The sequence below is a fragment of the Carlito syrichta genome, unplaced genomic scaffold (genome assembly GCF_000164805.1).
Source record: "Carlito syrichta isolate Samal-C Ts95f unplaced genomic scaffold, Tarsius_syrichta-2.0.1 Scaffold307203, whole genome shotgun sequence".
Lineage (NCBI taxonomy): Eukaryota > Metazoa > Chordata > Mammalia > Primates > Tarsiidae > Carlito > Carlito syrichta.
This window is the reverse complement of record NW_007251299.1, coordinates 621,723-649,085: the sequence shown is the minus strand read 5'-3', so window position 1 is coordinate 649,085 and position 27,363 is coordinate 621,723. Positions and strand designations below refer to the sequence as shown.

Below are 27,363 nucleotides of genomic sequence, written 5' to 3'. Positions count from 1 at the left end.
CGATTCATTCATCATGGGGCATAAAGTTTATTTAGTCATTCATTTATATACTGAGTCATTCATTCAGTCAGTGTTTACTGAATGCATACTATAGGCCAGGTGGGATAGGGTGAGGGACTAGGATGCAGCAGTGAACGAGATTGGAAAGGCCCTGAGCTTGACAGATGAGACAGACAATAAACAAACTCACCAACAGACATGCCGATTCCAGACAGCAGGAAGTCATGGGAAAGGCACTCCCAGGGTGATATGCACCCGTGCAGGGAAGAGGAAGGAGGAGAGAGGGTGCTGGGGTGTGTTTTAGGTATAAGATGATGAGGGAAAGTCTCTCTCTCTTTCTCTGTCTTTCCTGTTCTTTCTTTCCTTTCTTGCTTTCTTTTCTGTTTGTCCTCCCTCCCTGTCTTTCTTTCTCTCTCTCCCTTTGTCTGTCTTTCCTGTTCTTTCTGTCTTTTTTCTTTCTTTCCTTTCCTTTTCCCCTTTTCTTCCTGCCTTTCTTCCTGTCTGTCGGTCCTCACTTCCTCCTGCTTCCCTCCTTCTCTCCCTTCCCCTCTCTCCCTCTCTCTCCCTCCCTCTCTCATTTCTCTCTTTCTTTCTCTCTCTGTCTTTCTAAGTTTTCACTCTGTTGTCCAGGCTGGAGTGCAATGGCATGATCACAGCTCACCGCAGCCTTGAACTCCTGGGATCAAGTGTTCCTCCTGCCTCAGCCTCCCAAGTGGCTGGGACTGCAGGCCTGCAACACCATGCCTAGTTACTTAAAAAAAATTTTTTTATAGAGATGAAGTCTCGTTTTGTTGCCCAGACTGGTCTTGAACTTCTGACCTCAGCTTCCCAAAGTGCTGGGATTGCAGGCATGAGCCACCACGCCTGGCCCAGAGAAAGCCTTTCTAAGAATGTAATAATTGAAGTGAAAACTGAAAGGATAAGTGAGTGAGATTTAAAATGTGAATATGGTTTCACATGGCCAGTGGTATTTAGTGGACTCAGAACCGAGGTGGTTTTGCTTTGTGTGATGTCACTTGCACGCAACGGTGATATTCTGGCTGACCCAGGAACCAACCATTTAGGAAAGACACTGGCCTGGCCATAGAACAGAGCCTTGGAGGTCAGTCTTAAGCACTTAAGAACTGTATTGTGGCAGACCTCAGGGAAGGGCGTGGGTGGCAGCTGGGTGGCACTCAGAGAGCTTGGGAACACAGCTGTTTCCCGAATTTGGTATAAAAGTACTCCAGTGCTTACACAAGTGGTGTGGCATGTGTAAACACATCAGCTATGCTTGTGTGTAATTTTATGACCCGAGGCATATTGATTAACCAATTGCAGTTGTAGACCATTTAAAAAATTCTGGCCACTTCACATAGTTGAGTTGAAAAAAGGAAGGATTAAATTCTGGTGTTCAGTGTCATCAGTCATAAGATTTCATAGTCTGGGTCACATTTGGAGGAGGTAGCCTTATGGAACTACGTGCGTTCTTCCCAACCTAACTCCATGTGTCTTTTGTAGGCGGCACCACTGTCCACATCTCCCTACCAAGATTTATGATAAAACAGAGAAACCATGTCTTCTCTCCGAATACACCGAGAACTACCCAGTCTATCACTCTTACCTGCCCAGAGAGTCCTTCAAGCCCAGACTGGTGTACCAGAAAGGGTCCATACCAATGGAAGGCCTGACCACATCAAGGTGAGGGCAGACAGTGTCATGTATGCAGGTACAACACGAAAGTATTAGCGTACATTTCTAATTGATAATATGACTATAATGATGAACCGTATTAACGCATTAACGTTCAGTATCAACATATGGTATCCATGCCTTATTATTAATGTACTATGCCTCTGAAAGAAAATCTTGCACTTATTAGCCTGCTCAGTTTTTCCCAAATTCCCTCTTAAAGAGAAAGGATTCTTGCTTCCTTGGGGTGAAAGGTTGGGAAAGGCTAAATTGATCTACATAGTAAGGGTTGGAGGTTAAAGAAAATGATAAAAGGATGGAAAGAAAGGGTCTGTTGCTGAAAAAGGGGTTTGAGCGTTGTCACATGAGAGACTCCAGCTCACCTTGGGTGGTGGTGGTGTGTGATGATAATAGAGGGGAAAAAATAGATTTTTTTTGGAAATTATGCTGTAAATTTTGAATTGGGATTCTCTTGAATATTCTCCAAGAATTATGTGCAAAGAATATATTTCCTTTTTATTTATTTATTTTGATTTTAAAGATGTGGGATGCAATTCAGGATTAGATATACAAGTGATCATCGTACAGGTAAAGTTTGGGCCTCCCTTTGGTCCCCACTTCGCCTGGTTTGAGATCAGGTGCCTTATTGATGTTATGTGGCCGCCCCCCCAGCAGTGTCCCTCTACTGCCAATCCCTTTCTTATAGTTATATTTAAATTACTCTTGACTTCCAAACTAAGCTTGTTTAGATCTAGGTCTGTGCAAAGGCTGAGCCACGAGGCTCAGGGGATTAGTGGTGCAGAGGTGTCTCTGTATGGAGGGGGTGGGGAAAAAGTCTGTCTCAGGTTTGTTATACGTGTTGTAAGGCTCTAGCAGAAGCCACCATTGACAAGTTGGGATTGGTGACCTCTAGGCGGTGACCTGTGTCTGGTGATCCAGTAGAGTGGAAGCATCCTTGAGTGCCATCGGGCAGGGTCTCAGAGTGTATAGTTTTATCCCTGGGTGAGACCTGAAAGATTGGTGTGTTCCCTGCCTTCTCCATTTTCTTATCCCTAAAAGGCAGGATCACTGTGAGGTAGCGATGATGGTGTACATCGATTGTTCCAGCACAGTGCTTGCACATTGCAGGTGCCCAACACCTGTGACTTTTCTTCCTATTGCCTCTCCTTTGCCTCATAATTCTGTGCTAGTAAAGGTCCCAGATGACCCGGGGAAGGTACAGCAAGTCTAGTTCATTCTGCCTCCAGGTTTTCCCCAGAACAGGACTGGAAGCACTCTCTGTTGAGATTGTGAGTTGGAGGTGCTTCTGTCTACTAACAGTTGCAATCTTCTAGATCCCCAGAAAGTGTGTGTCTGGATTATAGGGCAGGACTACAAGCAAGGGAAGAAACAAAGCCAACGAATTCTTGACTTTGGTGGAAGCCATTAGATAGGGGCAACTTGAGAATGAAAGGGTGTCAAGGGCCTTGTCTGATGCTTGACTTAAATGAGATCACATTTATTCTAAGCATTTATCTTAAAAGATTTAGCACAGTGTTTCTGGGTCCCGATGTATTAACAAATTTAATTTATGTGCCCTTTTTTTCAATCTATGACTCATTAAACCATATGAATCCTAAAGTTCGGGCTTCATTTTGCCAGGAAAACAGCATCCTCAGTCTCTGAGAGTCTGAAGACCACAGTGAGATGTGGACCATTCCTGGGCATTGATTTCCTTTCAAGAAACCCTGGTCGACACCAAGGAAGAGTCCTAGGCACTTGTGTAAGAGACATGTCATAGGTAGAAAGAGATAAGCATAGTCTCAAGGGACGGCTTGCAAACATCACGGGCAGCCTCCAGCTCTCTTTATACCTTATTCACAGGAAACCAAGAGCACCTTGTGAGATGAAAAGTATCATGAGCTTCAGATATTGCTATGTTCCCTGTCCTGGAAGTATAGAAAAGGATGCTGTGAGGGTTGGATGCTGGAGGATGCTCTTTGGTAGCTGCCCACTAAGCTTAGGAGAGTGAGGACAAACCCTAGGTCTGGGGCAGGAGCCCTGCCCCCTCACCCAGCTCTGAAGCTTCTAGATGTCACTCCAGATACCCTCCCTCCTGCAAAACAAAAACTCACCCTCTGACCTGTCCTAAATTATTCTTGCTTTGTGTCGCTTATCACAACAAACATATCACCCAGAAGGCCTCTATGCCCATCAGAGCCAGAGTATCAATAAATATCACTTACATCAAGATGTGGCTACAGTGGAAGAATGCATATTCAGAAAGCATTTCCAGAAGAAGTCGCTAATGAGCCTAAGGGCTTTTAAAAAAAGTGGCAGGGCCACTGTTACCCATGGAGAGAAAAAGAGCAGGCATAGATCTCTTTTCTCCTTTGTTTCCTATCCCAAAAAAGAGAAGTAAGGAGGAATTGAGCAGAAGGCATCCATCAATTCTTTCCCTCGTACTACCTCAGTTTCATCATTTCTCAACCCTGTGCCTGCCATGCTTGGCACTAGTGTTTGCAGACCAAGAACACAGATATGCTGTTATCAGGAAAAGTAGAGAAGCTTCTAGGGGAAGGAATAGGTCAGCCCAGTGTCTGCACACCCCTGAGTCTGCACGGATTGTCACCCTCTGCTCTTAGGATTCTTATTACTGGAGCATCCCACCTATTTTTTTTTTGCATCAGAATCTCACTCTGTCACCCAGGCTGGAGTGCAGTGGCATGTTCACAGCCACCTTAGCCTCGACCTGCTGGGCTCAGGTGATCCACTTCAGCTTTCCAAGTAGCTAGAACTACAGGTGTGCGCTACTATGCCCGGGGAATTTTTTGATTGGTTGTAGAGATGAAGTCTCGCCAAGTTGCCCAGGCTGGTCTCAAACCCTTGGGCTCAGGCAGTTCTCTTGCCTCAGTCTCCCAAAGTGCTGTGACTACAGGCTTGAGCCACCGTGTCCGGCCAACTTTTTTATCCAAACGCTGACCCTACTTCGTTTCTGAGGTTGGACAGGGGACTCCCACCTGCTGAATGAAAAAGTCATGTGGCCCAGGGCTTGGCTGGGTCTGGTGATTAAGCCCAGACACAAAAAACACCTGGTTTCTGGAAAGGTTATCATCCCAGCGTGAGGCATGATTACAGCTGCACACAACTCTTACTGACCATAAATCTCAGGGATTTACAGCAGGTGCCATGAGGGGAATGCTTGCGATTTCCAGCCCTTTTTAGTGTGAAACTGTTTCTTGTAGCCCCTGGTAATTCTTTGGCATAAGATCTGCCTTGAGTTCAGATAGACCTGAGATCAATTTATGAATAAGAGGTTTGCACTTCAAGCCTCATTTCCTCTTAGGCACGTCATCATCGAAAACACTTGGGCCCCAATTTGGGACGTTCAGTTAGCTAAACTGGCTCCCTAAAGATGGGCAAAGTAAATCTCCTCAGGCGGTAAAGATGAGTCTTCAATGGGGCTAGACCTTTATCCTGAAGGGAGTAGGGCCATGGGTAACGTGGAATGGAGGCACGGCTGGGGGGGTGGGGGGGATAGGGAGACAGAATTGGGTTCAAACTTGATGGATGCGGCTAAAAGGCAGAGGGCAGGGAGCTGGTAGCATAGACTAATTCATTGACAAGACTCCTTGGTAAACTGAGGAAGGGAAGGGAGGGAAGAGACAAAAGCAAACGGACATTTGGCACCCTCTCCAAAAGCCAGGAAGGAAGCAAGAAAGTTGGTAGCAGACTTGAGTCTCACCCTACCCATCGGGTTTTACCCATTTTTTTGTTGTTGTTGTTGTTCAAATACGTATGTCTATGCTAAGAGCTGTACCACTGGGGTGTACCAATTGCCCTCCATAGCCTGGGCCTGAGAATGGATGTGAAGACACACAGACCAAGTTCTCAGCACTGGACTTTCCTGGGCAGTTTCAGAGCCTTTGGATTGTCTTTGTGTAGACATTGCATCTTTGAATAGACCTGTAGACATTTTGGTCATTGTCTTTTCAGTCTTTGATGTTCCGTTCATATATTGTCCCCAGTCTTTTTTGTTCCCTCTCCGTGTGTCAGATTAGATAGTTTCTATTAATCTCACTTCAAGTTCATTGAGTTTTTGCTCCCTTACCTCCACTGTGCTATTAAGCCCATTCAGTGAATGTTTTATTTCATGTATTGGATTCTGCAGTTTTAGAATTTACGTTTTGTTCTTTTTATTTAGCTTCTATTTTGTGCCTGTGATTTCCTATCTTTTAATTATGACCTTATTTTGCTTTTCCTCATGGAGCATGGTTAAACTAGCAGCTTAAAATCCTTGTCTGCTAATTTCATTTTTTTTTTTTGAGTTGGAATCTCACTGTCACTCAGGCTGGAGTGCAGTGGCACGCTCATGGCCACTGCAGCCTTGACCTCCTGGGCTCAGGCGATCCTTCTGCCTCAACCTTCCAAGTACCTGGAACCACAGGTGCGTGCCACCACAGCCAGCCAATTTTTAAAATTTATTGTAGAGACAAGGTCTTGGCAAGTTGCCCAGGCTGGTTTAGAACCCCTGGTCTCAGGCAATTCTCCCACCTCTGCCTTCCAAAGTACAGGATTTCAGGCGCGAGCCACTGTGCCTGGCTGCTAATTTCAATATCTGGATCAGCTTGGGATGGGTCTCCATAATTGTCCTTTTTTTTTGAGTGTAGGTCAGATTTTCCTATGCATATCAAATGATTTTGGATTGATTCTGTACATTGAGAATGTTGTTTATTATATTGTGGGCACTCTAGATTTTTTTTTTAACACTCCTCCGAAGAGCTGTTTTTTGTTTGTTTTGTAGGCAGGTAACTTGATTGGACTCAAAGTGCAAACTCTGTGTCTTGGGTGGCAACTCAAATCCCAGTTCAGTTCCTTATCTTTTGCTTGAAGTCTGCCTCATATACATGAGGTCAAGCAGATTGGGCCCAGGTTATATACAGAATTTGGGGCTTCCTGTCTTTGGTTCTCTCCTTTCCAGGATTCTTTTCTCATTTTCCAGTCCCTGTGGTTGCCTCAGACACAGACCTCTGGTTTTTTAGTTAAGAAAAGATAATAATAAGTAGGCCTTGAACAACTATTGTAATACTATTAAAAAAAGGATTGACAGTAGTGGGAAACTGCAGGGGTGTGGGGGTGCGGCGGGGAGGTGGGATTGGCAGTAGTGGGAATCTGTCTGGGGAAGCGGGGGCGCACCTCATCAACAAGGGTACCCGCACAATGAATATTTGGATATCTAACCCTGAATTGTACCCCACAATTTTAAAATAAAAAAAATTTAAAAGTCAAAAAAAAAACAAAGAAAAAGAAAAGTTCATCAAGCCTTTTAGCTGCCCTTCCGGGCACTGACTGGAGCCTACCTTCAGGCTGGAAGCTTTGCGTCTTAAGCCATCTTAAGTCGTTAATGGAAACTTAAGCAGTGAAGACTTAACCTCGTGCCATTTTCTTCTTCTGCCCATGGGATCTGGCTGTTTGGATTACTTCTTAGTGCTTTCAGATAGTTTTTAATATTTTGTCCAGCACTTATATGAAATAGTGACAGAAGTTAGGTTCAGCCTTCTTGGGGGTTGAGGAGTTGAAAGCGTAAAAGAGGAGGTTTAGGCACTGTGTAACTTGGGGCCCGGAGGGCATGTGCTTGGGATCTGATCTGTTGTAGTCAAGATAAGTCAGACTCCATGTTTCCCATCAGGATCGGGGACATGGATCAAGCTCTGTGGTTTAGCTGAGAGATCTTTCTCAGTGTACTGAGATGAACTCCCCAGCTTGCCTGGGATGACAGATTAGTTTCCTTAGAGGATCCCTTTTGAGACCCTGGAATGTTTGAGAGCTACATGTGGAAATAATGAAATCAGTCAATCGGTTGACAAAGAGCAAAACTCTATAGAGAAGATCGAAGGAGACCAGATCATGAAGAGTGGTGTCAAGAAGCCAAGGGAAGAAAGTGTTTCAAAATGAGTTAGAAGATGGATGCCATGAAGAGGGCACAATGGGATAAAGACGAGAAACAGTGGTGGGACCCGGAAACATGATGCTACTTGGAGACCTTGGCTCGGACAAGGAGTGAGGAGAATCATTTGGTGGGTAGGGTGAGAGTGGCAGGTGAGAAAAGTGAGTCTGTACTTGTGGATGACCCTTTCTGGAGGAGAACGGAGCCAAGTGAAGGGTGTGCCATCTTTAATTTTTTTTGTTCTTTAAAGATGGAAGACAACCCGCAAGGGAGAAAGGAGACGGGAGGAAGAGGTAAAACCACAGTCTAGCAGGTGGTCCCCAGATGAGGGTCCTTAAGAAGGAGGGAGGAGTTTCGAGGCATGGATGAAAGAGATTGGCTTTGGCCAAGAAGAGAGACTCCTTTTTAAATGGATTGCATTTTAATATGATTGATTCCTTGGACACACTAACGAATTCTGAAGTTTTCCTAGATAGACATTGAAAATAGTGTTGCATAGCCCCTCTGTCACGGTGAAAATCTCCGTTTCCCCCTAGGTTCAAGACCCTAGTTAGCTGTTAGGCTATTTCCTCTCTCCTTTTGTCAGATTCTTGTCAAACACCTTTCTTTAGCTTTGCCAAATGATTTGAAGTCAAGTTGTTATGACTTCCACAGCAGGGCCACTTTAACCTTTACTTAACTCTGAGTTTGACTCTTGGCCTTCCATACTATATAACTTTTATAGCTGCTTACTAAAAAGACACTTACATCTTTGACCAGTTTTTTTTTTTTCTTGATTCTTAGTCACGATGGGCACAGGACGGAGGAAATACCACAGGAAGAGAGGGGAAATCGAGTGCCCTTAAAAAAAAAAAAAGCTACACAATTTGAGCAATTTTGGGGAAGAATAAAATACAGGCTTTTCTTTTACGTGACCTTAAAGGCTGCAAGATTATGTGTGATCGGGGACGTGCAGTTATGTTGTGGTTAATGCTAGGTTTCAGTGAAGGTTCTCAACATAAAAACATAACGAGGAAACGCATGAATTCGGCTTAAATTCACTTCTAAGCCACGGTAACTATTTTTGGGTGGGGTACAAATGAATCAAACCTTAAAAAAATTTTCCTCTCTTCAGAAGTAGATAGTATATTTCTCCATAGTTGATCAAAAAATTTAACCATAGGTGCATGTTTACAAAGGAACTTAAGTTTTGTGCCAGGGAAGGAGAGTCAGTAACAATTTCATTCCCTAAATGTGGTGAGCAAGTATTTTGCTGTTTTGCTACATTTGCTTCCTCCTTCTTCCTCTCCTCCCCTCCCCTCCCCCTCTCTTCCTCTTCTTCTCCTCCTCTTCCTCCTCCTTTCTCCTTCATTGTCATCGTCAGGGTCTCCCTCTGATGCCCTGGCTGGAGTACAGAGGTACAATCCTGCTTCAACTCAGCCTCAAACCCCTGGGCTCAGGCGATCCTCCTGCCTTAGCCTCCCAGGAAGCTAGGACGACAGGTGTGTGCTACCATGCCTGGCTAATTTTTTGATCTTTGAAGAGATGAGGGCTCGCCATATTGTCTATGCTGGTCTGGAACTTCTGGGCTCAAGTGGTCCTCCAAAAAATGCTGGGATTACAGGCAAAAGCCAACATGCTTGGCTGATGCTTTTGTCTTTGAGAAACCAACTTCAGTTGTTTTCGGTTGTTAAGTTCACCATGAACCGGTGAGTTTGGCTATAGACGTTTGTCTGTTCTGTGGAAGCAGCAGGAGATAGGGATATCAAGTGTGCTTTCATTGTCAAAGAACCTGGCAGTCCTTGAAAGAAGACTCTTGCAGCAAATCTGAGAGGAAGTTCGTTCCCTCAGTAGCAATTATCACAAAGAGGATGCCACGGTCTCCAGTTGCAGGGTCTCTGAGCATGGCGTGCCACTGTTGAAAAGCCCGCCTGGATGCTCTGAGACTGGGTAGGCTCAGCACAGCAGCTCAGGCATTGGCTTTATTCTTTACTGCTTGCCCTGGGTATCTCCTATGCTCCTTAGAGAGGTCTGAAGGCTTTGGTGGTCATCACTGAACATGGGCATATAAGGGTTTAGGGATGTATGCTCTCAGGGTGCCTTAAAACCCCAACCCATCTCTTCTGAGAGTAAGGAGGGCTCAACCTCCCTTGGAGCTACTTTATTTATTTATAATAATAATATTATTATTTTTAGTTGGGATCTCACTGTATTGCCCAGGTTGGAGTACAGTGGCACGGTCATGGCTCATGGCTGCTTCGACCTCCTGGGCTCGGGTGATCCTTCCTCCTCTGTCTCCTGTATAGCTGGGACTACAGGTGTGCACCACTATGCCTGGCTAATTTTTTTGATTTCTTGTACAGACGAGGTCTCACCATGTTGCCCAGGTTGGTCTCCAACTTCTGGGCTCAAGCAATCCTCCCGCCACAGCCTCCCAAAATGCTGGGATTATAGGCATGATAATCCCAGCCAACTCCTTTTTCAGCACTTTCTTTAGAACGCACACTTTCTGACCTAAAGGCTCCTTCCAATTAACTGGTTTTCAGACAGGATTTCTGGGCATTTCCATTTGTCTCAGCCTAAAGTCTTACCCTTCTAGTTCCCTGCTGTCCTTGGTTTAGTACTTAACAGACACTGGGATGAGACACTTGTTCACTAAGAAGAGTAGAAGTGTGGAGCTGACCCTTGGCTTTTTGTTCAACCCAGCCCTCCATAAGCCCCGATACACACGGTCGACTTCCAGTCGGGCCTCTGGGAGGGAACCTAGGTTGACCATCCTATAACTGCTGCTAGGATGTATTTTTAAGTCTACCCGCAGGGTATTATAGGAGTTCAACTGAAGCATCTCCCATTTCCTCCTTAGAGCCCTGGAGAGACTAATTCTCCTGCTTCCTAACTCCCTCCTCCCATGCCACCAAGCACTTTCAGGACCCGGTTTGGGTTTACTGACAACCATGCGTATAATTCATGCAAGACAGATTACCGTGGAGCGTGTTACCTTTGCTAGTCAAGCATAGCTCAGTAATGCTGCTCCAGATTTCAGCCGGGAAGTAGGTTTTATTGGTGTTTGCGCCTAATGTTTTCCTGTCCGGAAACCTTCCCCTTCCCCTGGTGGAGCTGTTCTGGCAAGCACCATCAGGGAAAATGTACCGACCCCTTGTCCAGTTGGATAAATGAGTCCCAGGCAAAAATAGTCTGTTGTGTGAAGCATAAGCCCTTGGGGGGAAAATCTTAGTGTTGAGAAGTCGGAAGTTGAGACTGCCCTGGTAATGACACAAGCCCAAGCTAAGCCCTGGGTTCTTCTGGTAGTTCTTGATGACGCTGCAGTGAACATCTGGGCCCTGTTGTCACTATGAAATGCTTTGGGAAGGGACAGCTTCCTGTTTCGTGAAAACCATCATGCTCTTTTCATTCTATTATTTTTCATACTCCCCAAAATGATGGGAGTTGCTGACCCCAAACAGCAGAGAGATGAAAGACTCAGGGTCTTTATTTACTGTGCTTTTTTTTCCCTTCTGGGTTTTCTGTAATTACGGTCAAGAAGGGGAAGGAAATAAACATTAGCAGGAAAAGCGATGTGTTTGGACCCAGAGGGAGGTGGTGGTGCCTGAGAGGAAGAGAAGCTAGCTCCACAGTGAAGGTGATGGGTGGAAGGGAGGTGGAGCGAGCCAGCAACGAAGAGTGGTCTGTTGAGTGACCATCGTGGTTGGAAAGCAGGGTGGTCGGGCGGGGTGGCGGTCGTGTGCACGAGGCAGGGCCCAGTTCCAGGAATGCTTATGTCATGCTAGAGAGTTGGATTTGATTGGGGCGATCTTTAAGCTGGGGATTTGATTTCTCACTTAGAGTGTTTATTCTGGTGACACTATCAGGATTGAAGTGGAAGGGGCAGGAATGAAGCAGGAGGTTTGAGTGGTAGCCTGCCACCTGGCCCTGTGAGAAATGGCCAAGGTCTGGGCCAAGGGGGAAACCACCTGAGGAGGAAGTGGTGAGGGGCTGATCTTGAAAGTGGGAAACAGAGGAGGAAAACCAGTTGGGGGGCAGAATGGATGAGGAAGAAGAGCAGTGGGGGGACAGGGTAGAAGATGAGGGAGAACATCTGGGGGAATAGTGGAGTGAGAGCAGTTGACTTTCTAGCAAATGTGTGTAGAGTTGGGCTGGATGGAAAACATAAGTCTTATTCCAAGCCCAGGACCCCAACAACGCACACTTACTTTCCTTACAGGAGAGATTTTGGGCCTCACAAAGTGGTACCAGTGACAGTCCACCAGCATGACCAGTTTGTCCCAAGCGAAGAGAATATGGATTTGCTCACAACGTATAAACAAGATTACAACTCCTATCCTGTCTGTCGAGTGGATCCCATCAAACCTCGGGACAGTAAATATCCATGTGGTGACAAGATGGAGTGTTTGCCTACTTATAAAGGTGGGAGAGCACTGGAGGGGCAGACTGGGTGAAAGACTGGCTGAGCCTGTGTGCAGGCCAGGAAATGTGTTTCATATGCATACCCTCTTAGCGCAAGGGTCGGCCGCAGGCCAGATCCACCTAGCGGCCTGTTTTTGTGTAGCTGGAGAGCTCTTAGCTCTCCTTAGATAAGAATGGTTTAAAAATTTTTTAGATCATTGAAAAAAACCCAAAAGGATATCCTTTCAGGATTGTGAAAATGACATGAAAATCAAAGATCAGTGTTCATCAACATGTTTTATTGGAAGACGGCCATACTCACTAATTTATGCATTATCTGTGGCTTTTTTCTATACCATCGTGGCAAAGTTGAGGAGTTGTGATAGAAAATCTATGGCCTGTGGCCTATGACGCTTAATTTCAGGCCTTTTATAGAAAATATTTGCCAACTCCTGTTTTAGCTTGCTGTTTGAATCCTACATTGGGGAAGTATTTCAAGTTCAAGCTGAGTTGGTTCCTACCATTGTCTGAATGATTGATTCATTCATTTAAAAATATTGAAATGTAACATACGGAAAAGTGTACAAGTTGTAATTATACAGACAGTGAATTCTTACTGAATGCACCCATATAAACAGTGCCCAGATCAAGACATATAACATTACCACTCCCTTTCAGGCACCCTACCCAACCAAAATGTAACCATTATGTAGACTTTTAACACCTACATTAGTTTTGCCGGGTTTGAACTTGATATCAATGGCACTGCTTCTTTCTTCACTGAGTATCTATTACCTACCAGGCATGTTCCTAGGAACTCTAAAGGAAGCATACTGACTTGCCTTTGACCCTCTAGCATAGTGGAGAGAGAAGATAGGCAGTCATGTGTTGTGCTAGCTACGCTAGGGTGCTCCGCCACAAAGATTGAGGCCGTAGGACTGGAGGCCAAGTTTGTCCTCCAGAACTCATGCTTATGAAGCTCTCTGTTGCCCCGGGAGGACACGCTGAACAGAGACCTCTCAGTGACTATGGCGAAAGTTGCTTTTATTTATTCAAGTCAAGCACTGAGGCTGGAGGGATGTAAGAATCTCCCTAGAAGGAGCTCTCATTCTATCCTTCCGGAAGACCCGCATATTGAACTACTCTGCCTCTCCCAGGAAATGAGACTCAAGGCCTCTTCAGAAACTTTTTTTTTTTTTTGAGTTGGAGTCTCACTCTTATCGCCCAGGCTGGAGTACAGTGGCCACGCTTACGGCCACCTGCAACCTCGACGAGCTGGGCTTAGGTGATGGACATTCTTACCTTTAGCTTCTTCCTTCAACACTCCCCATAGCCACCTTTTTTCAAGCCATACTCCCACATTCTGGACTTCTGGATGTTATCGTACCCCGAAATGGCCCCACCTCTGAAGCCTTTGTGCACGCTAACTTCCTGCCTTTCTGGCTTGTTCTCTTATCTACTCCCACCAGGACAGTCCTTAGCTCCGTTGGAACCTCTAGTCCACTGAGGCCTCAGCCTTCCTTCTCATCATCAGCCTCTCCTGTGCCTGCCCTCCCCTGGAATATCTTTGCCGCATCCCTGTTATGTCTTTGCAGTCCATCTCCTACCAACACCTTAAACTCTCTCTCCTTTCTTTTCCTTTTGGCAAACCCCTAATCCCACCTTCTCCTTGTCTACACCTAGGCACATACCCGAGTATATCTCCAGTCTTGTAGACTCTTATCCATTTTTCGCAGAAAGGAAGCAGAGAGGTCTTTAAAAAATGGCAATGTGATCTAACTTCTCCTCTGCTTAAAACACCTCAAATAATCATGATGGATGTTCAAGGTCCACTATATGAGTGAGAACATGTGATACTCAGATCTTTGTTTCTGTGAGAGGTCACTCCTATTATAGACTCTAGTTCCATCCAGGTTGCTGCGAAATCCATCATAATACTATAAGAAAAGGACTAACAGTGGTGGGAAACTATGGGGGGGAGGGGAAGGGAGGTGGGATTAACGGTAGTCAATACCAGTCTGGGGATGGGGAGACACCCCTTATCAACAAGAGTGCCCGAACGAAGCATATTTGTACACCTAACCCTTAACTGTACCCCACAATATCAAAATAAAAAAATATATTGATAAAAAAACAAACAAACAAACCCCCCCCAAAAGTCCCCTGCTTGCTACGCAATAAATCTTTATGCTGAGAAAAAAAAAAAAAATCATGATGGTTCTTCAGGTAAAATCCCAAACCTTCACCGTCTTCCCTGATGCCTTGTAGGTCCTGGCTTCTCCTCCCTGGACCCGTCTGCTCCAGCCTCAGGACCTTCTTTCAGTTTTTTCCTTCATTTCTTTTCTGCCTTAGGGCATTTAGCACGGGCGATTCTATATAGAAGCCTTCTGCTTTTTGGTAGGGCACTCAGCCTTCAGCTGAAATATCACATTCCTAGCCTTTCCCCCATGCCAGACTGGACGCTCCATGGGTGCCTTGCTCTCCCCTGTCTTGTCATTCATTGTGAAGTTTAGTTTTGTTTAATGCTTGTCTCCTCAGCCAGGCTGTAAGCTTCAAAGGAGGCAGGTGTCTGTCCGTCTTTTTCTTTGCCGATTACTCCTTCACGGCAGGCACCATACAGGTGATTTACAAAGGCGTGCTTACAACCAGGTACGTTGTAAGGTGGGGCGGCACTCTTGCCTCTACCACGTGTTCTTCTCCCTTTTCATCCAATGTTTACAGGGAGACCAGAAATATGGGACACCACAGGCACTGAGCAGGTAGGACCAGGGGATGAAACGGAAGTGAGTGCCTTCCTTCGGTAGGGGAAGGGAGTAAGGGACCCAAGAGGACATGTCCAGTTGCAAACTCTCCTTTCTTCTGTACCCTCTTTGCGCTCCTTTGGTTTATGAATCGTGGCTCAGTGAGAGGCTCATGAGAGCAACAGCCTGCTCTGTTCAGTTTCCCCTTCCCTACCTTGCCCTAGGTGCAGGAGAGGTCTGGGCGTGAAAAATGTTCCTTGCTTGCCTTCGGGGTTGATAAGGATGCAGGAGGTCCAGTGGCGGTGTTTAAAGAAAAGTCCTCCCTACTCCTCCTCTCAAGGTACCTACCCTCAAAGAACATACATATACATGGACATACAGAGAAAAAAAACCAAGTGATACTCATGTTTCGGTCCCTCCCACCCTCCCACAGCTTTTCCATACTCCTCCCTTGGTCTAGGTAGCTACATCTCAAACTCCCTCTGGAAGCTACAGAAGGGTGAGTGTCACTGCTAAAATGCAATCCCAACTCACTTCTCCCTACCGATAAACCTAAAGTTGAGAAAATCCTATTTTTCTTCATTTTCTCTAAGCTTTTGGGACCCATTAACTGCTTGCCTCCTTAAACAGAATTCATAAGTGAATACCATTTAACTCCTCAGAACTAGACATGCATTGGTGGGCAAGGTTTTTGAACTGGGAACATGTGCACTTCAGGTTGGGTTTCATAGTATTTCTTTGGTATTCAGATTTTAGAAACAGATCCATGTGTCATGAAAAGAAATGTATTTGTAGTTAGATTAACCCGTGGGTGCCAGTTTGCAATATTTTTGTGTTAATAATTTTCTTGGTTCATTTGTGCTGCTATGGCAAGCAAAATACTTGACACTGGGTAATTTATAAATAATCAAAATTTATCTTTCACAGTTCTGGATGCTGGGAAGTTCAAGCTCAAGACACCGGCAGGTTCAGTGTCTGATGAGGGCCTGGTCTCCGCCCCCACGATGGTGCCTGGTTGCTGTGTCCTCATATAGTGAGAGGCAGAAGGGAACAAAGGGCCTAGGCTCGTTCCCTCCAGCTCTTTTATAGAAGCCCTAAAGGTGGAGCCTTCATGAAGTAATCATTTCTCAAAGCACCTTGCCTCTCTTTACCACTATGGTGTTTCAACATGTGAATTCTGGGGGACATTCAGACCATAACAGATACTTATCACAGTCTGTTAATTTAAATGGTGTATTTGTTCCATGACTCCTCCAGGAAATAATGGCTTCCAAAACTGGGCTTTGAATACCCAGTATCTGTATTCCCAGTGTGTAGCACAGGTAATGGTACAACAAAGGGGTATCAGGGGAGGGTACGAGTGAATGAATGGTTCTGAACCATTGCTTACAAGGGCTGCAGGTAACAGAGTCTGGCAGATCTTCCCAATTCCCTACCCAGCCTATTACTGTATGAATCATGGTCAGGACCAGGAGTGAGGTTAGAGAAGGCGCATGACATTTACCTTTCTCTTGGGTCAGTCTTGAATAACCTCATACATGTGAGAGGGTGACACCCCCTTGCCTTATCTCTTGCTGTATCACCCCTTGGATAACTTGTTTGTCTTTTGTGGAAACTTGCTGTTTTAGTCTTTTCCATAGCAACTTTCATGTTTTCTGGCCACATATTGATTCTCTTTCCAAAACCGCCCCCCCAAAACCAAAAAAACAAATACCAAGGTCATTACATATGTATATTGCAATGGGTGCCACCAATATTTGGTCTATATGCTCTGCTTGCATTGGTTCCACAGGAAAAATATGCAAACTTTTTTTCCTTTCCATTCTTATGGCCAGCACCTTTACTGGGGTCCAGAAAACCACCAATAAACTATGCTCCGGCAGCATTTGGTTGTAATTTGTGACATTTTCAAAACACTGTGCAATTGAAAAGATTGAGAGTGTAATTACTCGATGCTCAGTTTTAGGTTTAGCTAAGTTTTTTTTAAAAGACACATTATTGAATGGAATCCCTTTTAAAAGAGGTTCTTGCCAATTACCCGCATGACACGCTGGCCCTGAAGGGCTTTACTGGTGTGTGAATGGTTGGTCGTGTGGAATTCTGAGGTTTTCAGGGTCCTGAGGAGGTTTTTTTGTAATAAATGCTGGGTGGAGGAAGTCAGGAGGCTGGATAATAATGTGGTTTCAAATGTATTGTTGGGTATCAGAAATCACATGAGGCAACTTAGAGCTTAGGAACCTGTTTTCTTAACACTTCATCCATCACAGATGAGGGCCAGGAAAGCCCTGTTCTACCCACCCCCTAGTACCTTGAGGCAGAGTGTAGGCATCTACAGGTAGATGCCCCCATTTCAGGGAGGCCTGAAGTCGGGACGGGGGGGAACATGTGGTTTGTATTCAGCAAGATGGTTCCCTCTCAGGCCCCTAATGCTTTCAAGATGCTGATAGAACCATTAATGGCTCTTGGAGAAAGATTAGATTTTCAATTAAAAATGAAGCCAATTTTGAATAAATAGTTGGTAGTATTTATTGGCCTAAAATAAACCTAAGAGTGTTCCCTGGAGCTGGGGAGTGAGGGGAGGTCAGGACTTCTGGGGTGGTGGAGTAAGGAGCTTGGCAAAGCCTCTTTCCAAAAAGCAATGATAAAACTGGACAAAACAGTAAAACACAACCATTTCAAGACTCTGGAAATTAGCCAAAGGCATACAAAAAAAAAAAAAAAAAAGAAGAAGCATTTATTCAAGAAAAACTACTGAATCTTGGTTATGAGCACCGGGAGTCTGTGTTCCATTCCCACTGTCCCCTGTCCCTAACCATCCAGCTGTGTGGTAATTCTGCCTGGGAAGGCTGGGTTGTGAAAACAGGCAGACTGGGAATAGAGTGCCTACCCAGGAGTTTTGATAAAAACAAGAGTGATCTCAATAGCAAAATATCAGGGAAGATAACTTCTAAGTTAGTCTGAAGTTGCAGTGCTAACTGCAGCAAGCAACAGACCAGCAAACCAGCCAGAAATTTAACAGGGATATCCAGAGAATGAGACAGACACTGTGGACCTTGAGAAACTCACATGTGTTCCTGGTGGTCTGGAAGGCTGTGTACACACAATGCTGTGTGCAGGCTCAAGAGGGATCAGAGTGGAGCCTTTTTATCTACTCATCATCCCTGGTTGAATGTGAAACCTAGAGCCTATGCAGAGCAAACACGAGAAAGCCCAGAAGAAAATAATCGTCAATTCAGGCGTGTAAACTACCTGATCTTTGTGTGTGGGTTAGATCTGCTGGCAAAGTGTGAAAAACTTACTGGCTTAAGGTGCTTAAGTATACTTCTGACTCATCGTTGGCTGACCACTAAACTAGGCTGACATAGGATGGTCCTTAGGAAGCCAGGTTTAAGAAGAAAAAAACAATTAAAAAAGAAAATATAAGCAAAAATATCATGCAATGTGACCACACATTGCAAGGAAGATAAGACTCTACAGAATTAGTGGAAGTCATTAAACAAAAATAACAACTCTGGGAATCAGAATCCAGCATTGCTACAGCATATTATCTAAAGTGTTGAGTTTTTAACAAAAAAATTATGAGACATGAAAAGATACAGGAAAGTAGGACTGATACATAGGAAAAAACACAGTCAATAGAAAATATATCTGAGAGAATCCAGGTATTGAAGCTAGCAGACAAATATCTCAAAGTACCTATTATAAATATATACAAAGAACAACAACAACAACAAAAAACCCCTCAGGTCTAGAGAAATGAAGTATGATAACAACTGCTCATCAAATAGAGAGCACCAATAAAGAGATATTATTATTATTATTTTTCAGTTGGAGTCTCACTCTGTTGCCTAGACTGGATGGAGTGCAGTGGCCGCTCCCAGCCACCGCAGCCTTGACCTGCTGGGCTCCGGCGATCTTTCCAACTCAGCCTTCCAAGTAGGTGGAACTACAGGTGTGCACTACCACGCCCGGCTAATTTTTGATTTATTGTAGAGATGAGGTCTCGCCAAGTTGCCCAGGCGGGTCTCGAACCCACGGGCTCAGGCAATCCACTCACCTCAGCCTCCCAAAGGCACGGGATTTCAGGCTGAGCCACTGAGCCCGGCTAAGAGAAATTATTAAAAAAAGAACCAAATGAAAACTCTGGAGTTGAAAGAACAATAACTAAAATAAAAATTCACTAGAGAGGCTCAACAGCAGATTTGAGCTGGTTGAAGGAAAGAATCAGTGAAAATGAAGATAGATCAATTAGAGATGATCAAATCTGAAGTACAGAAAAAAATTAAGAAAAATGAACAAACTCAGAGACTTGCAGAATACCTTAAATTTTACCAATATACTCATAATGGCAGCCCCAAAAGAAGAAGAAAGAACAGAAAAAATACCTGAAGGATTAATTGCTGAAACTCCCCAAATTTCATGAAAAATATTGATCAATACATTCAAGAGCCAGGATCCAAATAGGATAAACACAAAGAGATCCCCACCTGTTCACATTAGAGTCAAACTGCTGAAAGCCAAAAACAGATTTACAAAGAAGCAGAAGAGAATCAACTTATCACACACAAGGAAATGATATTAACAGCTAAGTTCTCTTCAGAAACAATAGAAGACTGAAGGCAGTGGTTGATCTATTCAAAGTACTGAAAGAAAAAACTGTCAACTAAGAATTTTGTACCTAGTAATATGCTTCAAAATGAAGGCAAAATAAAGACATTCCCAGATAAACTATGACTGAGAGAAGCCGTAGTTAGCTGACTTACCTTACAAGAAATACTAAAGGAAGTCATTCCAGCTAAAAGAAAATGTTATCAGATGGTAACACAAATTCATACAAATAAATAAATGTACTGATAAATGGAATTAGGTAAATATATACTTTTCTCTTTCTTTGTCTTAATCACTTAAAAGACTTCTTCTCTCCTAATTTGAAAGACAATTATAGAATCAATACTTACAAAACTGTGGGATTAGGTTGGTGTAATGCCAGAAAGTCAATTCATATACTATACTACCTTAATAAGGTGACAGACAAAACCACTTGGTTGATAGAAAGCATTTGACAAGGTCCAATACATATAAAAATTCTCAATAAGTTTTAGGACTAGAAAGAAACATTCCTCAGCCTGATAAAAGGCATTCACAAAAATCCCTATACTTATAAAGTATCTTGCTTAATGTGAAAGACCAAGTGCCTTCTCCCTAAGATTGAGAACAAGGCTAGGATACTAGTTCTTACCACTTCTATTCATCATTGGATTGGAGGTTCCAACCAGTGTAATAAAACCAGAAAAAGAAGCAAATAAATACGTGCATCTAGGTTTAAAGAAAGACATGAAACTGTATTATCAGACAACATAATCCTGTATGCAGATAATACTAAGGAACTCACAAAAGCTATCAACTAACAAATGAATTCAGCAAGATAAACATCAATTGTTTCTAAATTCTGGCATTGACAACTAAAATGAAATAAAGAAAACACTTTTTCCCCTATAGTTTAAAAATGAATAAAACACTTGGAATAATTAAAAAAAAATGAAGTGTAAGCTTGTACACAGAAAACTACAAACAGAGCTGAGAGAAATTAAGTAAAATCTAAACAAATGGTAAGACATTCTGTGTTCATGGATTGGAAGAGTCAATACTGTTAAAATGGAGTGTATCCCATTGAATCTATAGATTCAATGCAATCTCTATTAAAATCCCATCAGTCTTTTTTTTTAGATTATAAAATTTAGTTTATTTAGAAAGCAAATCACAGAAAGAGGTGTTTCACCTCCCCAAGGTGGGGGAGGGAGCCAAAGCTTAAGAAAACAGTCTGGTCATAGCTCAAAGAGCACATGGCCACACCACAGCTTAGTAAGGCAGTGGCTGCGGCAATGGCCTAGCAATGGTCAGTCTTTTTTTTTTTTAATTGGCAGGGTGGTCCTAAATTTTATGTATGAAATCTAAATCAAAATAGCTGAAAGTTTTTTTTTTTTTGAAAAATAAGAGCAAAGGTGAAATGTATATTTCCTGGTTTCAAAACTTTACTACAAAGTTACAATAATGAAGACAGTGTGGTAGTGATGTAAAGTCAGGTACAATGACCGATGCAGCTGAATTGAGAGTATAGTTATGAACCTTGATGTCATTGTCAGTTGAGTTTTAGGTGTGATTTTAAGACAATTCAGTGTGAGAGAGGATAGTCTTTTTGATAAATGATGCTAGGACAATTGGATATCCATATAGAAAGAGTTGATCTCAGACTTTTACCTTACACATGCACAAAATTAAAGAATAAAAAACTTCAATGGGTTTGCTGAACTATGAACCTTTTAGAATGAAACATAGAAGAAAATTTATGATATTTTGAAATAGGCAAAGATTTCTTAGATAAGACATCAAAAGCATGATTCCTTCAGAAATTGTAAATTGGGTTTTACCAAAATTTAAAAGTCTGGGTGTTTTAAAAGACACCATTAAGAAAATGAAAAGATAACTGATAGGCTTGGAAAAAATATTTGTAAATCACATCTGTCTTTCCATGCTGCCCAGAGAGGGTTCCATACGGTGCTGTTCTGGATTCCTATTGTAACTTAAAGGGAAACTGTCACAACGTCCAGAGCTCTTATGTCCAGCAAATAAAGGAGGAGGATATCCTCAAGTTCCTTGTAGCAGGAACCCACTTAGAGGACACCCACCTTGACTTCCAAATGGAACAGAACACCCATAAAAGGAAGAGTGGGTGGGGCACAATGGCTTAGCCTGTAATCCCAGCACTTTGGGAGGTCAAGGTGAGAGGATTGCCTGAGACTAGGGTTTGAGACCAGCCTGGGCAACTTGGTGAGACCTCCTCTCTACAATAAATCACAAAAACTAGCCAGGCGTGGTGGTGTGCATCTGTAGTTTCAGTTACTTTGAAGGCTGAGGTGGAAGGATTGCCTAAGCCCAGTAAGTCGAGGCTGTGGTTGCCGTGAGTGTGCCATTGTACTCCAGCTTGCACACCAAAAAAAAAAAAAAAAAAAAGTAATGGTGTCTACATCATAAATCTGAAGAAGAACTGGGAGAAGCTTCTGCTGGCAGCCCCTTGAAAACCCTGCTGATGTCAGTGTCTTATCCTCCAGGAACACTGGTCAGCGGGCTGTGCTGAATTTTGCTGCTGCCACTGGCGCCACTTCGATTGCTTGGTGGCTTTGCTTCTGGAACCTTCCCCAACCAGACCCAGGCAACCTTCGTGGGGGGGGGCATCTGCTGGTGATTACTGATTTCAGGGTTGACCACCAGCCTCTCACAGAGGCATCTTATGTTAACCTCCCCACCGTTGCTCTGTGTAACACGGACTCTCCTCTGTGCTATGTGGACATTGCCATCCTGTGCAACAAGGGAGCGCACTCAGTGGGTCAGATGTGGTAGATGCTGGCTTGGGAAGTTCTGTGCATGCGTGGCACCCTCTTCCGTGAACACCCGTGGGAGGTTATGTCTGATCTCTACTTCTACAGGGATCCCGAAGAGATTGAAAAGGAAGAGCGGGCTGCTGCTGAAAAACTGTGACTGAGGAGGAATTTCAGGGTGAGTGGATTGCACCTGAGTTCGCTGCAACTCAGCCTGAGGCTGCAGACTGGTCTGAAAGTGGTAGGTGCCGTCTTTGCTGTTCAGCGATTTCCTACAGAAGTGGTGCGCTCAGCCTGCCACGGAAGACTGGTCTGCAGCTCCCAGTGTTCAGGCCACTGAGTGGGTAGGAAAAACCATGAAGTGTTCTCAATCTGTTTTTCCACAGACTCATAAGCAACATGGAAATAAGCCTGATGGAAAAGAAACATCTGTTTCTAAAAAAAAAAAAAAAAAAAAATCACATATCTGGTACAATTCTTGTATCCAAAATATGCAAAGAACTCCTCTAACTCAATAAGAAAACAAACTACCTACTTTTAAAATGGGCAAAAATTTGAAGGATATTTTACCAAAAAAAGATATAAAGGGCTGATAAGCACACGCAGAGATACCCAGCATCATTATTCATTAGGGAAATGTAAATAAGACTGTGAGCTCGGCTGGGTGACTCAGTCTGTAATCCCGCGCCTTTGGGAGGCTGAGGTGAGTGGATTACCTGAGCCCGCGGGTTCGAGACCCGCCTGGGCAGCAAGACCTCATCTCTACAATAAATCAAAAAATCAGCCGGGCGTGGTAGCGCATGCCTGTAATTCCGGCTACTTGGAAGGCTGAGGCGGAAGGATCGTCGGAGCCCAGCAGGTCGAGGCTGCGGTGGCCAGGAGCGGCCACTGCACTCCAGTCTGGGCGACAGAGTGAGACTCCAACTCAAAAAAAAAAACAAAAAAAAAACACTGTGAGACATCACTAAACACCCACTAGAATGTCTATAATAATAATGATGAGAAACCCAGATAATAACAAGTGTTAGTGAGGACATGGAGAAATTAGGACATTTATACATGGCTGGTGGGAATGTAAGATGGCATGTCAACTTTTCGGCTTTGGAAAAGTTTGGCAGTATCTTAAAAAGCTAAACGTGGATTTATCATATAACCTAGCAAATCCCTTTGTTATCTACCCAAGAAAAATAAAAATGTATGTCCACATAAAGACTTCTCCACAAATGTTCATAGCATAATTTTTTGTGATAGTCAAAAAGTAGAAACAACCCAAACGTCCATTAATTGGTAAATGGGCTAACAAAATTTGGCATATTCATATAATATAGTACTATTCAATAATAAAAGGAATGAACTAGTAATACCTGCTACAACATAGATGAACCTGTTATATTACGCTAAGTGAGAGAAGCTAGTTGTAAAACACTACATGTGTAATTATATTTATATGAAATATCCAGAAAATGCGTAGTTATAAAGATCAAGAGCAAATTAACTGTTGCTTGGGGCTAGGGCTGGGACTGAAGATTGACTGCAAATGGGGATGATTGATATTTTTGGCATGTCAATCCAAAATGTAAATATCCCAGAATTGGATTTTGGTGATGGTTACACAACAACTGTATAAAAGTCATTGAATTGTTTACTTAAGATGATACCAGCCAGGCGTGGTGGCTCATGCCTGTAATCCTGGGACTTTGGAAGAAAGAGGCAGAAGGATTGCTTGAGCCAAGTAGTTTGAGGTCAGCTTAAGCAATGTAGTGAGACCTCATGTCTACAAAAAAAAAAAAAAAAAAGAGTTGGGTATGGTGGCACCTGCCTGTAGTCCTAGCTACTTGAGAGGCTGAGGTGGAACAATGCCTGAGTCCAGGAGGTTGAGGCTGCAGAGAGACTTGATTGTGCCACTGCACTGCAGCCTGGGTGACAGGCTGGGACCCTGATTTTTTAAAAAAAGGTGCATTTTGTTATGCACATTATACTTCAATGAAGCCTTCCAATGTGTATCTGCAGACTCTACTAGTGTTGGCTATCTTACCCAGAGCTCCTGGGAAGCTGCTTTTATTCTCTTTGTAAAGCAGTAAGCAAGAGAATTCCCTGAGGATTCAGAGGGCTCACCTGGAGTCCATCCAGGGCTTCTTTAGGCTTGGTAATTTATGGGCACAGTGGGACAGTACAGGTCTTGGATGTGAGCCAAACAGATGAAAACAGTGGCAGCAGTGTTGAGGTGGCTGAATTGTATGGTTTGCTAACCCATTTTTCTCACCTGGGCTTTCAGTCTTGAAGCTGTCCTGTTTTTTTTTTTTTGAGTTGGGATCTCTGTTAGGCAGGAGGGTAGTGGCATGAACACACCTCACGGCGGCCTCGACCTTCTGGGCACAGGCAATCCTTCCGCCTCAGCATCCCGAGTAGCTGAGACTACATGCCTGGCTAATTTTTTGATTTTTGTAGAGATGAGGTCTTACTATGTTGCCTAGGCTGGTCTCGAACTCCTGGCTCAAGCAATCCTCCTGCCTTGGCTTCCCCAAATGCTGGGATTACAGGCAAGCCACGGCGCCTGGCTGGTAAAGTCACTTTGAAAACCTCTGTGGTGCTACCCAAAGACAGTGTCTGCTCCTCAAGAGGCATGGGACTGTTTCTAGTCAGATTTCCTTTGTCCAGGTCTCCCTTTATCTTGGGTCTTCCAACCTCACAGCAGAGACTCCTCTTGAAATGGACAACCTGTAGGTATGGCTGCCAGTCTTATTCATTCTTCAAGCATTTTGAAGTTCTTGTCCTCTTGCATATCTTTCCTTATTATTATTATTATTATTTTTATTTCACCTTTACTTCATCTGGAAATATAGTCCTCCTAACTACGATTTGAGCTGTCAGAAGAGCATGGATTTGGAGTCAGTGATGTGATTTAAATTTCAACTCAACTCACTAATTATATGGCTTATGGGAAAGCTTCTTAGGTTCTCTGTGCCTTGCTTATGGAAATCTGTAGGTTGGAGACAATAATAGTCATCACAAAGAGTTATTGTGAAGATAAAACAAGGTCATATATGGAAAGCTTGAACACAAGTGACTGATACATAGTCTGTGTTCCTTAATTGTTGGAACCGGAGAATAGATTGGGTTAGATCTGGATCTGGGTTCGAATTCATGCTTTTCCACTTCTAGCCAAGTGACCTGGTGCAACTTCCCTAGTTTTCTGTGCCTTTGTTTCTGCATCTGTAAAACAAGCATTATGGTAGTTGCTTATTAGGGCTGTCGGAAGATTAAATTAATTAGAACACTGACCATTTTATAATAAGTTTTATACAAGTGGCAGCTGCTGGTCTCTCACCAGCCAATCCAATGCTTGCATTCCCTTAGTGCAGCATGTTTGATTTATGCAGACGGGACGTGAGGATTATAGGGACACAATGACTGTCACCCCGCATAATACCAGGTAGACCTGGTTGGTTTGGGTGGTGACCCACCAGCAGCGCCTTGGGAATCCCCGATCTCCCTATATCACATGCATCTTCCCACTCACCCCATGCTGATTCAGAGAGGGCACCTTACTCACAAAAGAAGGTATTCCCGGGTCAGGATTAGTCAGTGGTTGAACTCTGCAGGAACAGATTCCCTGGATCCTTCCATGACCAAGGACCCTCTAAAATCCTTGCATGCCGCATTATGGGGTGTGATAAGAACTCCTGTAAATGTGTCTCTTCCATACAGTAGCCTACAAATACCATCAAGTTGAAACATCAAGCTCTTGGATGAGGCGATAGCAGAGCTCTATCCTTCTCTTGTCTCAAAGAGCACCTCATTGGAGACTGGCGTGTGACTTTGGGGCCCTTTTATCACGTGCTTCATGATCAACGACCTCTTGTGCTTTGATTTCAGCTGATTATTTACCTTGGAACCAACCGAGACGAGAACCACTTCGTCCACCGCACAATTACCGGCCGACATCAACCAAGTTTGACAGTAGAACCACACACCAGGATGACTTCCCCATAAAGGGCCCCGTGAACACCATGAGCTGTAAACCTCTGGCCATGCCAAAGCTCTGTAACATCCCTTTGGAGGATCTGACTAACTATAAGATGAGCTACGTGGCCCACCCCGTGGAGAAGCGCTTTGTGCACGAGGCAGAGAAGTTCAGGCCCTCTGAAGTCCCCTTTGAGAGCCTCACCACTCACAAACAATCCTACCGGGGCCTGATGGGGGAGCCTGCCAAGAGCTTGAAACCTCTGGCCAGGCCCCCTTGCCTAGACGTGCCTTTCTCCAATGTGACTGAGTTTCGAGATAAGTACCAAGCCTGGCCAACGCCTCAGATGTTCTCCAAAGCTCCCATCACCTATATCCCTCCAGAAGAGAAGATGGATCTTCTGACAACAGCACAGGCTCATTACACATACCCTAAGGGTGCCCCAGCTCAGTCCTGCCGACCAGTGCTCCCGATTAAGAAGAGCGGTCGCTTTGAAGGCTCCACCACCACCAAGGATGACTACAAGCCGTGGTCCAGCATGCGCACGGAGCCAGTCAAGCCCACCCCCCACCTGAACCTCCCCACCGAACCCTTGGACTGCCTGACCACCGCTCGAGCTCACTACGTGCCCCACCCACCCACCAATACCAAAAGCTGCAAGCCCCCCTTGCCCGGCCCTCGAGAAAATGTCCCCGTGGAGGGCCAGACCACCTACACCGTCAGCTTTACTCCCAAGGAAATGGGCAGGTGCCCAGCTTCATACCCAGAGCCCCCCGGCTACATCTTTCAGGAAGTGGATGCTTTTGGACATCGGATGTATAGGCCGGTTTCCCAGGCAGGCTCTCGGCTGAGCAGCCGTCTTTCTGCGGGAGATTTGGAAAACCCCCACCGGAGGGAGTTGGCAGTGTTGGCCTGATTTTAAAAAACGATTATTTGGAAATTGCACAATACTTTTAGAAGCAGATGATTGAGAATTATTTGTTGGACAGAAAAGAGAATTCCCCAAGATGAAAAAATAATCTTCATCACCATTTCCAGGACCCTTGAATAAAACGTGAATCACTTGACTCAAGGAAAATGACATTTAATAACTGGCAAATTAGCTCCCCTTAACCCTCCCTCTACTGTCTTGCCACCCCCTACCCCTTGGTTTCTTACTTTCTGCTCAAGGAATCAAAGCTGGTCTCTATGAGGTTTTTCTCGGATCCAGATGTATTTTATTAACTTAAACATTGTACAAAATGACGTAATGATTAACCCTTGCCAAGGATGAAATAAAAGAATAAATCGCATTTTGGGGGG

General features: G+C 44.1%; 1 protein-coding gene across 1 annotated transcript; it reads left to right on the top strand.

Moving 5' to 3' along the window:
* Positions 1-1,500: 1,500 nt before the first annotated feature.
* On the top strand, positions 1,501-27,363 carry SAXO1 (stabilizer of axonemal microtubules 1). The gene is made up of 2 exons (XM_021715582.1): positions 1,501-1,680; positions 25,974-27,363. Exon 2 carries the CDS (start codon positions 26,108-26,110, stop codon positions 26,975-26,977), a length of 870 nt encoding a protein of 289 aa, XP_021571257.1. The 5' UTR covers positions 1,501-1,680; positions 25,974-26,107; the 3' UTR covers positions 26,978-27,363.

Bases quoted from the DNA above. Each gene is read 5' to 3' on its own strand.
- SAXO1 (XM_021715582.1), top strand. From the start codon at position 26,108: ATGAGCTGTAAACCTCTGGCCATGCCAAAGCTCTGTAACATCCCTTTG.